Source organism: Capra hircus, chromosome 8 (genome assembly GCF_001704415.2).
Source record: "Capra hircus breed San Clemente chromosome 8, ASM170441v1, whole genome shotgun sequence".
Classification (NCBI taxonomy): Eukaryota; Metazoa; Chordata; class Mammalia; order Artiodactyla; family Bovidae; genus Capra; species Capra hircus.
Genome location: NC_030815.1, coordinates 71,964,001 through 71,979,513, shown reverse-complemented (window position 1 = coordinate 71,979,513; position 15,513 = coordinate 71,964,001). Strand labels below are relative to the sequence as shown.

Below are 15,513 nucleotides of genomic sequence, written 5' to 3'. Positions count from 1 at the left end.
TAGGGAAAGGAAATGAGTGAGGGGGTTCAGGGTCGGAGAGAAAACAGAGGGTCTCAGAGAAAAGTGCAAAGGACTACAGCCGCAGCATCCCCGCGGGCCGTGGCTCGCCCCCACCTTCCTTTTGCGCAGAATCCTTGCCTTGGCTGCAGCAGCGCGCTGCCCCCACTGGCCAGGCGCGCCGTGATCGATCGCAGCTGCGTCAGAGTCCTCTCTGAGTATAAATAGGGGTGGCAGGACCGAGCTGAGCCGCACACAGCCATCCATCCTCCCTTCTCCCTCTCTTCCCCGTTCTTCTCTCTAGGCCCCCATCTCCGCCGCCGGCCAGGGGGGCACCGACCGGCACCATGAGTTCCTTCAGCTACGAGCCGTACTACTCGACTTCCTACAAACGGCGCTATGTGGAGACGCCCCGGGTGCACATCTCCAGCGTGCGCAGCGGCTACAGCACCGCGCGCTCCGCTTACTCCAGCTACTCCGCGCCCGTCTCCTCCTCACTATCCGTGCGGCGCAGCTACTCCTCCAGCTCCGGTTCCTTGATGCCCAGCCTCGAGAGCCTCGACCTGAGCCAGGTCGCCGCCATCAGCAACGATCTCAAGTCGATCCGCACCCAGGAGAAGGCGCAGCTGCAGGACCTCAACGACCGTTTCGCCAGCTTCATCGAGCGCGTGCACGAGCTGGAGCAGCAGAACAAGGTCCTGGAAGCCGAGCTGCTGGTGCTGCGCCAGAAGCACTCCGAGCCCTCCCGCTTCCGGGCGCTCTACGAGCAGGAGATCCGCGATCTGCGTCTGGCAGCGGAAGACGCCACCAACGAGAAGCAGGCACTCCAGGGTGAGCGCGAGGGGCTGGAGGAGACCCTGCGCAACCTGCAGGCGCGCTACGAAGAGGAGGTGCTGAGCCGTGAGGACGCCGAGGGCCGGCTGATGGAAGCGCGCAAAGGGGCCGACGAGGCGGCTCTCGCCCGCGCCGAGCTCGAAAAGCGCATAGACAGCCTGATGGACGAAATCGCCTTTCTGAAGAAAGTGCACGAAGAGGAGATCGCCGAGCTGCAGGCACAGATCCAGTATGCACAGATCTCCGTGGAGATGGACGTGTCCTCCAAGCCCGACCTCTCCGCCGCGCTCAAGGACATCCGCGCCCAGTATGAGAAGCTGGCAGCCAAGAACATGCAGAATGCAGAAGAATGGTTCAAGAGCCGCTTCACCGTGCTGACCGAGAGCGCCGCCAAGAACACCGATGCTGTGCGCGCCGCCAAGGACGAGGTGTCCGAGAGCCGCCGCCTGCTTAAGGCCAAGACCCTGGAGATCGAAGCATGCCGGGGCATGAACGAAGCGCTGGAGAAGCAATTGCAGGAGCTAGAGGACAAACAGAATGCAGACATTAGCGCTATGCAGGTAAGGCGCCAGGCGAAACGCAGAGGGGGCGGGGAAGGTGCTGCAGAATCGAGTAAGGATGGGTGAGAGTGGGGGTGGTGGCGGAGAGATGAGGGCGCGCCTAGAAAGAGGAGATCAGACATAAGGCATTAGCAAGCAGATATTAAGGGGGTGGAACTTGACTTCTTGGAGGCAGTGTGGGAGGGGATGGGGCACTTGGAAGGCGGGGCGGGGCCGCGACTGCGGTGTGCTAAGAGATGCTGCGTGCAGCTGAATCTCCGTTCCTCATTAAAGCTGCCCAGCCCTGCAGGATATTGAGTCGGGGTGGGAGGAGGGACTGAACCTGGACTTTGCCTCTGATCTGCCTCTCAGCTGTCCTGCATTCAGCGCAAGTTGCTTTGCTGCAGAGATCGGATCATCTGATTAATAAATATAGCGACGAGCTCTCATTAGTTCTGAAGGATAACTGTGACCAGTTATTCTTTCTGACTAGTTTTACCAACTACTCTCTTCCCTTAGCAGTGAGCCAGGAATACAGTCAAAATTGCAGTGGGTGATGATGGTCATAGTAAAACATTTCTTTTTCTTTTAAGGATCTCCATTTTTTCTGGAAAGAAGAAAAAATAAGATAGATACATAGAAAATATTTTAGAGAAAATAAGTTTATCTACTTCGTTCTCCTATAAATAAATGGATTTCCTGTATACAATCTGGATAAAGTTGATAAAGCTAACTAGTGAGTGAGAGACAATTTAAAAAAATCCATTTAGTTCTTTGCGGGCATTTTATGATGATCATTAGGTGTATTAATTAATGAAAACAAAAAAATGTTTCTTCTATCAGTTTTTTTTTCTATCTTTTTTTGTTTTTTATCTCTTGCTTTGCGAAGCTGGATTTTTTTTTTTTTTTAAGGCAAGCAAAGAAAAGTTTAAAAAGAAAAAAGACAGTTATTTTAGGGGCGATTTTATCTAGGATGTGCACTTTGATTTTAATTAAACCTAGGCCTTTGCAGCTATGCTGTAGTAAAATGATAGCAGTGGAGATTTACACTTAGATTTTTTTGTTCGGTTGTCTTCCAACAGGACACAATCAACAAATTGGAAAATGAATTGAGAACCACAAAGAGCGAAATGGCAAGATACCTCAAGGAATACCAAGACCTCCTTAATGTCAAGATGGCTTTGGACATTGAGATTGCAGCTTACAGGTAAAAATGGAAGTGCCAAGGTAGCAGCTGGTCAACCTTAGGAAGAAAATCAGACTTCCTTTCTGTTGAATCAGAAACCTTCAAAAATAGTCCTTTGGAGTAATTGTGTTACTTTTTGGCCTTTTCCAAGAAGAATTTAATCCTGTAATAATGAGGCCTGTTCTTAGCTTCCCATTATATTTCAAGTGTAAGGAACAGGACTATATTTTAAGGTGCTTTTTTTGTTGTTGTTTTGCATATTTCTCCTGGACTCAGTCACAGCAGCCCCAGTCATTAGGTTATGATAATTCCCAACCCTGCCTTTGCCTTTCAGCCTGGCATTGGGGAAGGTGATGAGTGGTGGGCTGAGCACACTTCCGGTGTTCATGTTTGTTAACCCCTGCCTCCCCAGGAAACTCTTGGAAGGTGAGGAGACCCGGCTCAGTTTCACCAGTGTGGGCAGCCTAACCACCGGCTACACCCAGAGCTCCCAGGTCTTTGGCCGATCTGCCTATGGAGGTTTGCAGACCAGCTCCTATTTGATGTCTGCCCGCTCCTTCCCGTCCTACTACACCAGCCACGTCCAGGAGGAGCAGATAGAGGTGGAGGAGACCATCGAGGCTGCTAAAGCTGAGGAAGCCAAGGATGAGCCCCCCTCTGAAGGAGAAGCAGAAGAAGAGGAGAAGGAAAAGGAAGAGGCTGAGGCTGAGGCTGAAGCTGAGGCTGAGGCTGAGGAAGAGGAGGGAGCCCAAGAGGAAGAAGGTAGGATTAAAACAAAACACAAAACCAAATAAAAAGCAAAACCACCCTGCGTGTGACTCCAGGGGCAGCGTGGGCATGGATTATGGTTAGGAGTTGGGTAAAATACATGAAACCTCACTTATGCCCAGGAAATGTTATTCAGATAAGAGTTGATAATCTTAAAAAGAAAATGCATCTTTCTATTTGCTCAACAGATCTTTAGTAAGCACCTCATTTCTCAAATTGGCTGTTCTCACAGAGATACACAATCTCTGATTAGCATGGTTCTTTTTTGAAAGTAACATATAAAAAGAAAAAAAAAATCCTCCTGCTGCTTTTTATTCCTAATGAAACATTTTAAAATCTATTCATTTAACTCAGCCATTTGGTGTCCAAAAAACAAAAATGAATTCTGAACACATAATAGAAGAAAACCCCAAGGTCCTGGAAAGAACAGAGCATCCAGTACCTAGAACCTAATCTCATTCTATTTAAATATCTGTTCAGTGGCGGATTGTGCCCAGCAGGTGTTGGTTGGTTGCAAGGAGAAAGAGGGTTGGGGGAAGTATTCTGACACTTGTGTTTCCCCACAAAATTAAAGCAGAAATGTTTTAATTGGACTCACCCTGCATTTGGAGTTTGTACATTTGCTTTTTATGTTAAAGCTGCCAAGGAAGATGCTGAGGAAGCAAAGGAGGAAGAAGAAGGAGGTGAAGCCGAAGAAGCAGAAGAAACCAAAGAAGCAGAGGAGGAAGAGAAAAAAGATGAAGGTGCTGGGGAGGAGCAAGCCACTAAGAAGAAAGATTGAACCCTTCCCTTCCCTTAATTTTTCCAGGAATAATTCTCCCGAAATCAGGTCAATCCTATCACCAACCAACCAGTTGAGTTGCAGATACTATATGAATTAAGAAGTCAATATATGTATAATTCTGAGATGACTTAGGTTGGACATTAAATGTTGTGCTATGACTTTTCTCCTTCCGCAGAGTATCTGTTTGCTTGCAGAGTGGCTTCCTGGCTTGCTGCCAGCCTGTGCATGGTCCACGCTTATGAGTTCAGGATCTATGGCAATGTGAATAATTCAGATGTTTACAATAAAAAAACCACACCATGAATAAATGAATTCACTAATGTTAATGTTAAACTTCATGGGAAAAAATAGTCCTTTGACTCTTTGGTGGTTAGAAATTAAAGACCTCGAACTATGTGCAATAAATAGTAAATAAAGTTACACTGAATGAAGTTCCTTGCTGTGCTTGTTGACTTAATTCAGATATCTTAAAGAGGGCACCAACAGCAGACACTTAGATGTAGACTATTGACTTCCAAATTTTTTCAAGTCGAAATTTTAACAATTACAATGTGTTTCCCCCCCTTAATTGGTAATTCTGAGGATATAATTAGGTCATAACCATTCATGAAATCTCTCCCCTCGAAAATTTTACTGATAATAAACTTGAATAAATGAGAATCCCTGGGGTTCTTTTTCTTTGGTAAATAGCAATATATTTTGCCCCATAAGTGTACTGTATAATGTTGGGAATGGCTTTCTTGGAGGCAGTCTGAAATCATGTTTACCTTTATGGTAAACAGGTAACTTGAACACTAATATATAATAGTAAAAGCATATGGGTAGAATGTGAATCCCACTCATCCATCATTGTAGCCACATTTAAAAAGTATAGCCTAACTATCATGAGCAGAAGTTGAAGCCCAAGCAAATGATGTAATCAGAAGGAATAAAATTTTCTCAATGCTTTTAATTTTAAGGGAGTTAAGAATATTGAAGCTTATTTGCCATTGCAAACATGTTGCCTGCAATCCTGAGCTCATGATTGAGTGTGTAGTTAGCTTAATTCTGTTGCCTCAAGTAGCCTTCAATACCACCTATTTCAAACTTTTTAAGAACTACAGATATAGATAATGAAATTGTGATCAGTCATTAAAGAGAGGATTCTATACTTGTGTGTTACATTGCCATAAGTCTGCATGTCTTTACTGAGAACTATTTGGATTTCAGTGATAGCTCCAACTGGTTGGACATTGCATCATATACACACCCCCACCCATCCATCCTGTTCACTGTAAAGTTATGAAAGCTCTTGCACTTGCATTTGATGTGGAATGTCAATGAAATTGCTGATTATCCTTTGTTCTGCTTCTGTTCTTAGACAATTGCTTTGTCAGCTAAGTTTGTTCAATATTTGTTGTTTAGACACCTCTTAAAGGTCATGAATTTAATCTGGAAGCAAAGTGGTCTCCATTTAAAGTTTACAGATCCCATCACACCACATATTTTGAGTTAGATATATCTCACCAAAGCAAATAGGTAAAATATTTCTTTATCTGCCCTGATGCTATGGATTTGAATCGTGAGGAATCTCCATACATTGGCTTCTGTAAAGACTAGCAGTTGCCTCAGAAATCAAGCTTTTCACATTTATGTTCATTACACATGGGATGCTGCACATGGTCAATTTCAGACAGAAGCAAATTATATGTGAAAAAGCAACCTTAGCCAAATGGAAATGGTTGGTTTGAGAATTTCTTGAAGTAAGAACACTGTACCATACTCTATCCTGTGTGCCATAATAAAATACTGAAAAATCTAAACTGAATGGATTTGGAGTCTTTAAAAAAAAAAATACTCCTCAAATGTGATACCTTGGCCAATCTCCCTCTCCCTTCTGCTCCTCTCAAACTCTTGTTCTGTATTCCCTCCCCTAGTTAATGATGTCACTTTCTAGCCATCCAATTCTACAAACCAGAGACTGGGCATGACATCATCCTCCCAATTTCTTTCTCCAATCTTTCTGTTCTAATCTATCACCAAAGCCTATTGATTTTACTACCTAGGTATCTTGAATCCATCCACATTTCCCTATTTACACTGCCACAACCCTAAGGAAACTCTGTGTCCTGGCTCCAGGGACTCTTCGTGGAAGACAATTTTTCCATGGGCCAACGGAGGAGGGATGGTTTCAGGATGATTCAAGAGCATTACATTTATTTGTGCACTTTGTTTTTATTATTATTACATCAGCTCCACTTCAGATCAGTACTCTTGCCTGGAGAATCCCATGGACGGAGGAGCCTGGTGGGCTGCAGTCCATGGGGTCGCAAAGAGTTGGACACGACTAAGCTACTTCCCTTTCACTTTTCACTTTCATGTATTGGAGAAGGAAATGGCAACCCACTCCAGTGTTCTTGCCTGGAGAATCCCAGGGACGGGGGAGCCTGGTGGGCTGCCGTCTATGGGGTCGCACAGAGTCGGACACGACTGAAGTGACTTAGCAGCAGCAGCCACTTCAGATCATCAGGCATTAGATCCCGGAGTCTGAGGACTCCTGTTCTAGAGGAAGGTAATCTTTAGAAAAGGGAATTTTGATCACACTGTCTCTTTGATTAAAACTCTCCAGTAGTAATCCATTTCTTTTAATATAAAACCCCAAATCTTTAAGATGATCTTCAAGGTCTGTCTAGACCTGACCTGAAACTACTTCTCAAGCTCACCCTCTGTGTATCCCCTTTCTCCTCCCTCACTTTGGTGTTTTAGCCACCCCAGCCCTCTGTTCTCCCATCTGCCACAAGGCTTTGGGTGCTTTCTCTGTCTGGAGCACTCATCTTTTCTATCCTGTCCTCAGCCTTGCCTAGATTTAGGCTCAATTGTCATTCCCTTGGGGAAGTCTTTCCTGATGGAGCCAAATTCCTCTACTAAGTGTATTTATAAGCATCACTGACTCAATTGACATAACTTGATTGACATGAACTTGAGCAAAGTCTGGGAGCTAGTGGAGGACAGGGAAGCCTAGTGTGCTGCAGTCCATGGGGTTGCAAAGAGTCAAACATGACTTAGTGACTGAACAACAACAACAAGATGTTTACACGGTCGGAGGTGGCATCTATTTTCACAGTCATTTAGTAAATGTCTGCAACCTCTACTGTAGAGTGGTCCTCAGAAACATGGCAATCAGACCTTCTGCACTTCAGCATCTAGCATCATTCCTATCACCTATCATATCCTAGCACTTGTGTATTTAGTCACTCAGCGGGATCCTACTCTTTGTGACCCTTTTGACTATAGCCCAGCACACTCCTTGTCCATGGGATTTACCAGGAAAGAATACTGGAGTGGGTTGCCATTTCCTTCTCCAGGGGATCTTCCTGACCCAGGGATTGAACCCATGTCTCTAGTGTCTCCTGCTCTGCAAGTGGATTCTTCACCTGCTGAGCCATCACAGTAAATGTTGATTGAATTAATAACTTCTTGGTAGGCTAAAATGCCTTTGGGGTGACTAGAAAGTCAAAAGTATTCAATAATCAGTCCCAGTCCAGTGAACACTCGTGGAAAGAGCAGAGAACCAAAAATCAACTGTCTATTCTTGGTTTTAGTATTGTTTTTTATGGAAGGCTGGCCATCCCCAGCCCCAGCCCCACTCTGGCCTCAGTCTTCTTAGCTTAAAAAGGCTTCAGCACTTGATTTCTCAGATCCACTCTAGATTAATGAGTCAAACTTTCCTGAAAAGCTTTTAAAGTTCAAGATAAATGGCTGAACGGGAAATGTACATATCACTATTATGTTCACACTAAAGGCCATCACTTAAAGGGAATTGCTTAACTTCACGTAAACTTTCTTCCCTAGCATTAAGTTGGTTAGCAATTAATTGGGTTGCTTTTTTCCCTCCATGGAGATTGTAGTGCTATCAGAATATGTGCTGTGTCCCAGGCCTTGATCTAAATGTGTTATTAATATGTTTCATCTCATCAATTTCTTTCTTATGGCAATGTTATCAGTCCAGTATGATTATCATACCCATTTTACAGACGAGTTGTTAAGTGACTTGACCAAGGTCACAAGCTAGTTTGTGGCAGGCTGAGATCCAAATTTCCCATGTATGCATGCCTCCTAATTTGTTCTGTCGTGTCCAACTCTTTGTGACCCCCATTAACTATAGCCCTTGGGGGTCCTCTGTCCATGGGATTCTCAGGCAAGAATACTGGAGTGGGTTGCCATGTCCTCCTGCAGGGAATCTTCCCGACCCAGGGATCTGACCTGCATCTATTATGTCTTCTGCAATGTCAGGCAGGTTCTTTACCACTAGCACCACCTGGGGAGAGCCCCTCAAATATCCCATGCTGGCTCTAAACTCCATGCTCTTAACCAACTATTGCACTGACTATCCTTTGTAGTCCAGCTTGGGAGGCACCTGATTCCTTGTGGAATCAGAGCATATTTCCACAGGCATGTGTTGTGATAGCACCTTGGAAACTTTCATGCAGTTACCGGCATTCTTACAGTCTCTGTACAGTTCAAGGGCACATCTGCATTCACAGTGTTCCACTGCAGTTACTGAGAATGCTTAAGTTCTTCTTCCAATCCTTTGATTATTTATGTCCATATAAGTCCCTCTGACAAATTTTAAGCTGTAGGAAGACAAGAACCAGGTTTTATAAATAGAGATGAATTTGAAGTTTATTTTCAAAGATCACAAACGTTTAGGATCAATCCCAATAATTTATTTCTTAATTTCCACAAATCAGGAATTTAGGGATGGCCTTGTTGGGATGTTCTGGCTCTGGGTCTCTAGTGGTGTTGTAGTCATATGTTGTATGAGGTTACTGTAGGCTTGATTAGGCCTCCAGAATCTACTTTAAGGTGGCTCACTCACTAGGATGGTAATTTCTTGTCCATGTGGGCTCTTCTGGGCAGCTGCTTGCAGATTTTTGCAACATGGCAGCTGGCTGCTCCTGGAGCAAGACATTCAAGAAGTCAAAGCTATGCCTCTTATGACCTGGTTTAGAAAGACACACATCATCACTACCATTGTTCTATTGGTTGCAGGGACCAGTCTGTCTGATTCATTGTGGGAAGGAACTATACAAGGACATGAGCATTGAGTATGAAGGTCACCAGGGGCTTCCATAAAGTTGTGGGCATTAATTCTTTTATGAATAGCAATCATCGACTCAAGAATTTCTGAAACCATTTCAGCTTCAAATATCGTGCTCTATCGTTCTCATTCTTACCTGATCATGTGTCCTAATTTAAGTTTAAAAATATGTTTGTGAAAACGATGGACAGCCTGGTAATGAATATATTAATGGTTATCTTCAGTTTGTTCTTCTAATGAAGGATTTCTTTATTAATACCCTTAGTGGGATATCTGTTCAAAGGGTCCTAGGTACATTTTACTAGTCCCTCATATGTATCCCCACATTTTTTATCTTTTTGTAAAACAATATTTAAATATTTACTTGGCTCCATTGGTCCTTAGTGCAGCACACAGGCTTCCTTAGCTGCAGTGCAAGGGCCTACAACATGTGGAATCTTAGTTTCTCCACCAGGGATCGAACCTCATCTCCTGCATTGGAAGGCAGATTCTTAACCACTGGACCACGAAGGAAGTCTCCATATTTTTTTTTTTTTTCCTATAAAGCATCATAGCTATACTTCAAGGCCTTAACTTCCTTGCATTAATTCATTTGAAATGCAGTATTAGTCTAGTTAACTGAGATAAATACAGTGGCAGCTAATATAGAACTTAAGGTGTTAAGAAAAATTAGTGCTTATTGTTTTGTTAGATGGTCAGATCCATCTGAGTTGACACCTTTGATTTTTTTAATACCTTCAGTTCTGATATAGTACACGCATGACTTTAAATTGGATATATCTAATAAACAATTAATCAAATGGATTACAAATAATCAAATATGAAATGGCTTTGTAAAAAAACTGAAATGCTGTATGTTTCTCACTTTGACAGGCTCAGGTTTCTGGAGCTATTAAAGACATTTTTGCTTGTGTACTGATGACCATTAATTCCTTTGCTTTTAGCTTAATGCCTTTCTTTCAGTCTATAGCTGCCCCACATCCTTATTAATTTCATGTGGAGAACAGATCATTTCCTGATATGCCCATTTAAAAGAAAACAACTAGCAGGAAGGATGTTTTGATGCAGCAAAACAAATACTCCCTTTTTATTCTATAACCAGCCCACTAGGAAAGACAGAAACCCTACATTAAAATCTCTATCTGCATTTTACTTGCAACTTACCTGCATGGCTGAAGAGGAAAGAATAATCTGCTCATTCTGACTTGTTAGTTTGTTTGGAGTCATTTATTTACTGGAGAATCTCACCTTTTTACTTCAGAGGAGAGAGATGCCCCCGTCCCCCTTCTTGTTTTTCCTCCTCCCAGGTAGACAACCACACAGGAGAATATGTGGATGAGAGCTTCTCAACTGTAAGTCACAAATCATTCTCACTTTAAGACGGAAAAACTGGTGTCAGAAGTGTGAAATCGGAGGGCGATATTGAAGTGAGAGTAAAACGCACCACCTTCTCCGGACACGGACTCAGGGTGTTAGTCGGCAGGCCTCCAGGGTTGGCTGAGTTCCGAAGACTAAGAGCCGTGGAAACATGGCACTTCGTGTCCTGTGTCCACGGGAGGAAGGGGACGGGGATGGATAGTGAACTTGGGCTACCTCAGTGACTTAGAGCACCTGGGATGGAAGAATAAAGGAACAAGAGACTGAGCCTGATCCGTTTCCCCTCTGTCCTGCCCTTAATTCCTCCCAAGTTCTTCCAAGTAGCAGACACTGGGAAGTGTGACCTCTTAAAGTGTTTTAACCACTGAGAACCTCCGAATTCTCCAGACGATAGAGAGGGAGCTGATTTCAGCTTTTACAGCATCCATGGGGGCACTTCTGGGTGTGTGTGGGGGTGTGGATGGGGTCACAACCCTTAAACAAATGGCCCCTTCTCAGGCAAGGCAAGCAATCACTAGGTCGTTTTTTTGGAGAGAGGGGCAGTGGGAGGGATGTTATTTAGACCCCATATCCTTAGCTCAGTGGGCATGAATGAATTCAATGGACATGAGTTTGAGAAAACTGTTAAGTACAGGGAAGTCTGGCGTGCTGCAGTCCATAGTGTCGCAAAGAGTCAGACGCGGCTGAGCAACTGACCAACATCTTCAGCTTATTGTTCTCAGAGAGGCAAGACAGGCTTCTTGCTTTTCCAGTTAGAAGCCTTGAAGCCCCGCCCCCTCCCCTGCCCACCTGTAAAACAACACCGCTCAAGCTCAGGGATAATTTAAACAAAACGACAAGAAACTTGCTTCCTTTAACCCACTGGCTGTTTTTCGAGGAGACGGAGGTCTGCTTCTTGACGAAGATATCTTTCTCATTTCTCAGGTTGGACCTCGTGGCAGCAAGATGCTCTGACACCTCCACCCCCTGCTGCGGTGTGGGGGGGGGAGGGGAAGAAGAAAGGCCCCCAGGATCGCCCCCCTCTACTCCCCGCCCACTTCTTCCTTCCTGGACTCCTGTCAGCCTCCTCTGTGCGGCCTCCTCTGTGAAGAGCTGGGCGTGCTTCCTGACAGGACCGAGAGCATTTGATGGTGTTTTAGGATTTCACTGGAAATATGTAACATTTAATCATCTTTCTGTAGTTTAACAACAAACCTCCCTAGCCTGTGAGAATTTAATGAACTGAATTGAAAGGCTTTGAAAAATCAAAACTTTCTGTTATCACTTTTTTCTTTGCCTTTTTCCCCCTCCCCTTTAAGAGCAGACATTCCCCTCTGGTTTCTGCACATTAAATTCTGCCTCAGAGTCACCGCTTCCCTGGTGGCTCAGTGGTAAAGAATCCGCCTGCCAATGCAGGGGAGATGGACTGGATCCCTGGGTCAGGAAGACTCCCCTGGAGGAGGAAATGGCAACCCACTCCAGTATTCTTGCCCGGGAAATCCCATGGACAGAGGAGCCTGGGGGGGCTACAGTCTATGGGTCGCAAAACGTGGGACACGACTAAATGACTGAGCACGGAGCCACCGCAGCCTCCAGTAGCCCCAGGTCACTGTTTCTTCTTCATGGGGCATGGGGGGAAGAAAGGGCTACAGGGCGGCTTCCACCGCCTGGTACCTAGACGGAGCCCAAGGATGCTTTCTGCCTGAAACTTTGCGTTGCTTACAGCCCGCATCTCCCTGCTGAGTGCGATCTCTGCAAAATAGTGCAAAAAGCCGCGGCTGCTAAATCTTACCCTTTGAAGACCCTCACCTCCACGCCACCCGCGTAAATAGTACTGCTCGGAGATTTAAAATATTTTAGAGCAGACAGGGTGACACTTTTTCTTTTTTTTTCCATCAGGAAGTCTTTTGGGGATGGAGCAGAGAAAGGAATGGGAGAGGCTACTGGAATCTTGTTTTTGCTAGATCTTTCTCCAGGTCGCCCCGCCCAGAGAACGCCGCAGAGGCACCACGCCCACTGCGTCCTGGTGGCAGGCTGGCGCGACCTGGAGCATCGCCAGAAACGCAGCGCGCTGCTGAAAGGAGAGGCTTGGAAGTGGGAGGGAGTTCTTTCTGAAAACTTGTATCACCGGTTCTTCTCTGTAACCGAGAGATCCGTGGCAGGTGGGGAGGTCGGGAGCCCAGGAGCGAACAAGGAAGGGGGGCACCCCTTGCCCACTGAGATTTGGCCTGGAGCTCAAGGCGCTCTGAAATCCGATTTTAAAGTAAAGAAGCCGGACGCTGAGGCTGTGGCCATGCTGCAGTGGGTGTGGAAACTGGAGAGACGAGATCACGCAGAAGGTACGCGGCGAGCCTAGAGCCCGCGGATCCACGCTCCTTAGTGGAGCCTGGGCCTGCTGCCTTTGGAGCACTTGCTTGTTAGAAATGCAGTCATAGCCCGAGTCTAGGCATTCTGAACTAGTATTAGTGAAAGTGTTAGTCACTCAGTCGTGTCAGACTCCATAGGCTCCTACAGACCCTGTGGACTGTACAGACCCTATGGACAGACGCTCTGGATTGTCAGTTGAATCAGACAGTCCATAGGGTAGTACAGATCCTATGGACTGCAGCCCGCTAGCCTCCTCTGTCCAGGGAATTCTCCAGGCTAGAATACTGGAGTCCGTTGCCATTTCTTTCTGCAGGATATCATCCAGACCCAGGGATTGAACCCAGGCCTCCAGCATTGCAGGCAGATTCTTTACTGTCTGAGCCACCAGGGAATCCCAAAGCAAGGGATGACAGTGGAACCACCGCTGCATTTAACCAGATACTCAGGTGATTCAGGAGCAGGTAGTGAGAAGTTCTAGTAAAGTGTTGCGTTGGGGACTGCAGCTCACTGCCCCCTATCCCAGCCCCTACTCCCACCACCACATAATGCACCTGGATGTGGCAGGGGAGGCCTTGAAGAAGGTAGGCGAACATTGCTGCTTAACAAGAAGCTGAATGTTCTTCATTTGCATGTTACTAGAAATGGCAACCCACTCCAGTACTCTTGCCTGGAAAATTCCATGGAAAGAGGAGCGTGGTAGGCTACAGTCCATGGGGTTGCAAAGAGTCGGCTATGACTCAGCGGCTTCACTTCACTAAGTCCTGGGGGAAGGCAAGAGGTTATCCCCTGGTTTTCTAAATATCCACTCATTCATTACCCCATACTTCAGGCCGGAAGAACCAGTGTGGAATATTGAGGGCCAGTGTGCACTTCCTCTGAAGGCCTGTTGAGGTAAGGCGGGGCACCTCTCTTTTATGATGTTCTGGAGCCTTCCTTCTCTGAATGGTAGAGGCTGCCCAGACCCCTATGGCAGAGCCATATGAACTCAGAAGGGAATCTGAATAAAAGTTACCAGTGTATGTTCTCTTGTCATCTCCCCAGGATGGAGGTGGTGATGTTAAAAAAATGCACAAGAAATAATTCTCCTGTTAAAAACAAGACAGTAATCCACAAATGGAGTCGCTTACGCTCAGTCCCATGTCATCAAAGGAAAGGAAAGGAAAGGAAAGGAAAGGAAAGGAAAGGAAAGTCGCTCAGTTGTGTCTGACTCTTTGGGACCCCATGGACTGTAGCTTGCCAGGCTCCTCTGTCCATGGGATTTTCCAGGCAATAGTACTGGAGTGGATTGCCATTTCCTTCTCCAAATTGAGACTCTCAGTTACAGTTTTGGTCTCTCCCAGAAATGGAAGGTTAAACCAGTCAATCAGAAATCATCTGGTCAGCACAGTGAGGTCATCGGCCTGATAGATGCCACTCCCTCACCATATCCTAGAGGGAAGTGTGAACATGCATGCTTTCCTGGGATTCTTCAGGCAAGAATGCTGGAGTGGGTTGCCATTTCCTTTTCCAGGGGAACTTACCAATCCAGGGATTGAACTTGCGTCTCCTGTGTCTTCTGCATTGGTAGGCAGATTCTTCACCACTGTCATACAAAAGTCATACAGGTAAAGGGTACAACCATCCAGGGAGCTGAGGTAGGAGAATACTAAGTGGGTTGATATAAGAATTAAGAGGCTGGTGTGGTCAGATACGTGTGTATGAAGTTCAGTGCTTGAGATACAAGTCTTGCTAGGTTTTTTTTTAAGATTTTTTTTTGATGTGGATCATTTTTAAAGTGTTTATTGAATTTGCCACAGTGTTGCTTCTTCTTTTTTTTTTTTTTTAGTTTTGTTTTGTTTTGTTTGCTGGAGGAGCATGTGGGATCTTAGTTCCCTGACCAGGGATCAAACCTGTACCCCCTGCACTGAAAGGTGAAGTCAACCACTGGACTGCGAGGGCAGTCCCCTTGCTAGTGTTTTGCAGTTTTCCCTTCAGTAACCTAAGCATTTATAATAGAATAGGATGATAGAACTCCAGAGTGAGAAGCTACCTAAGAAATAATTTCTTATTTTAAATACAAGGAAACAGAGATTTAGGGTGGGTGAATTGACTTGCCAAACGTGATGTCATTGGTTTTAGCAGAGCTGGAACTAGATTCTAAGATTCCAGTGTATTTTCCCTGACCTACAGAGTGCTGCCTCCTCAGAAAAAATGTTATTGTTATTTCAGCTCTTTATTGATGGCCCAGATTTTCGCAGACTGTGTTGCTTAGTGAAAAATAGTCTTGTTTGGTTACAGCAGCATTAGTACAACAATGAACAGATTGGTACCATTTTAACATGGAATTTTCTTTCCCTCCTATCTCTGTTTTTTTTTTTTCTTTCTTTCTCCTCTCTTTCTGAGAGTTTTGGCTTTATTACTGATTATTTGGGCTTCCTAGGTGATGCAGTGGAAAATCCCATGGATGAAGGAGCCCGGTGGGCTGCAGTCCATGGGGTCACGAAGAGTCAGATGCAACTGAGCGACTTCACTTTCACTTTTCACTTTCATGCATTGGAGAAGGAAATGGCAACCCACTCCAGTGTTCTTGCCTGGAGAATCCCAGGGACGGGGGAGCCTGGTG

At 45.3% G+C, this 15,513-nt stretch overlaps 1 protein-coding gene across 1 annotated transcript; it reads left to right on the top strand.

The window, feature by feature from the left end:
- On the top strand, positions 207–5,910 carry NEFL (neurofilament, light polypeptide). The gene is made up of 4 exons (XM_005684017.3): positions 207–1,391; positions 2,453–2,577; positions 2,969–3,318; positions 3,963–5,910. The coding sequence occupies exons 1-4, from the start codon at positions 345–347 to the stop codon at positions 4,103–4,105; spliced, it is 1,665 nt and encodes a 554-aa protein (XP_005684074.2). The 5' UTR covers positions 207–344; the 3' UTR covers positions 4,106–5,910.

Bases quoted from the DNA above. Each gene is read 5' to 3' on its own strand.
- NEFL (XM_005684017.3), top strand. From the start codon at position 345: ATGAGTTCCTTCAGCTACGAGCCGTACTACTCGACTTCCTACAAACGG. The intron at 1,392-2,452 runs GTAAGGCGCCAG...GTCTTCCAACAG, and splicing joins CAGACATTAGCGCTATGCAG to GACACAATCAACAAATTGGA. The intron at 2,578-2,968 runs GTAAAAATGGAA...CTGCCTCCCCAG, and splicing joins ATTGAGATTGCAGCTTACAG to GAAACTCTTGGAAGGTGAGG.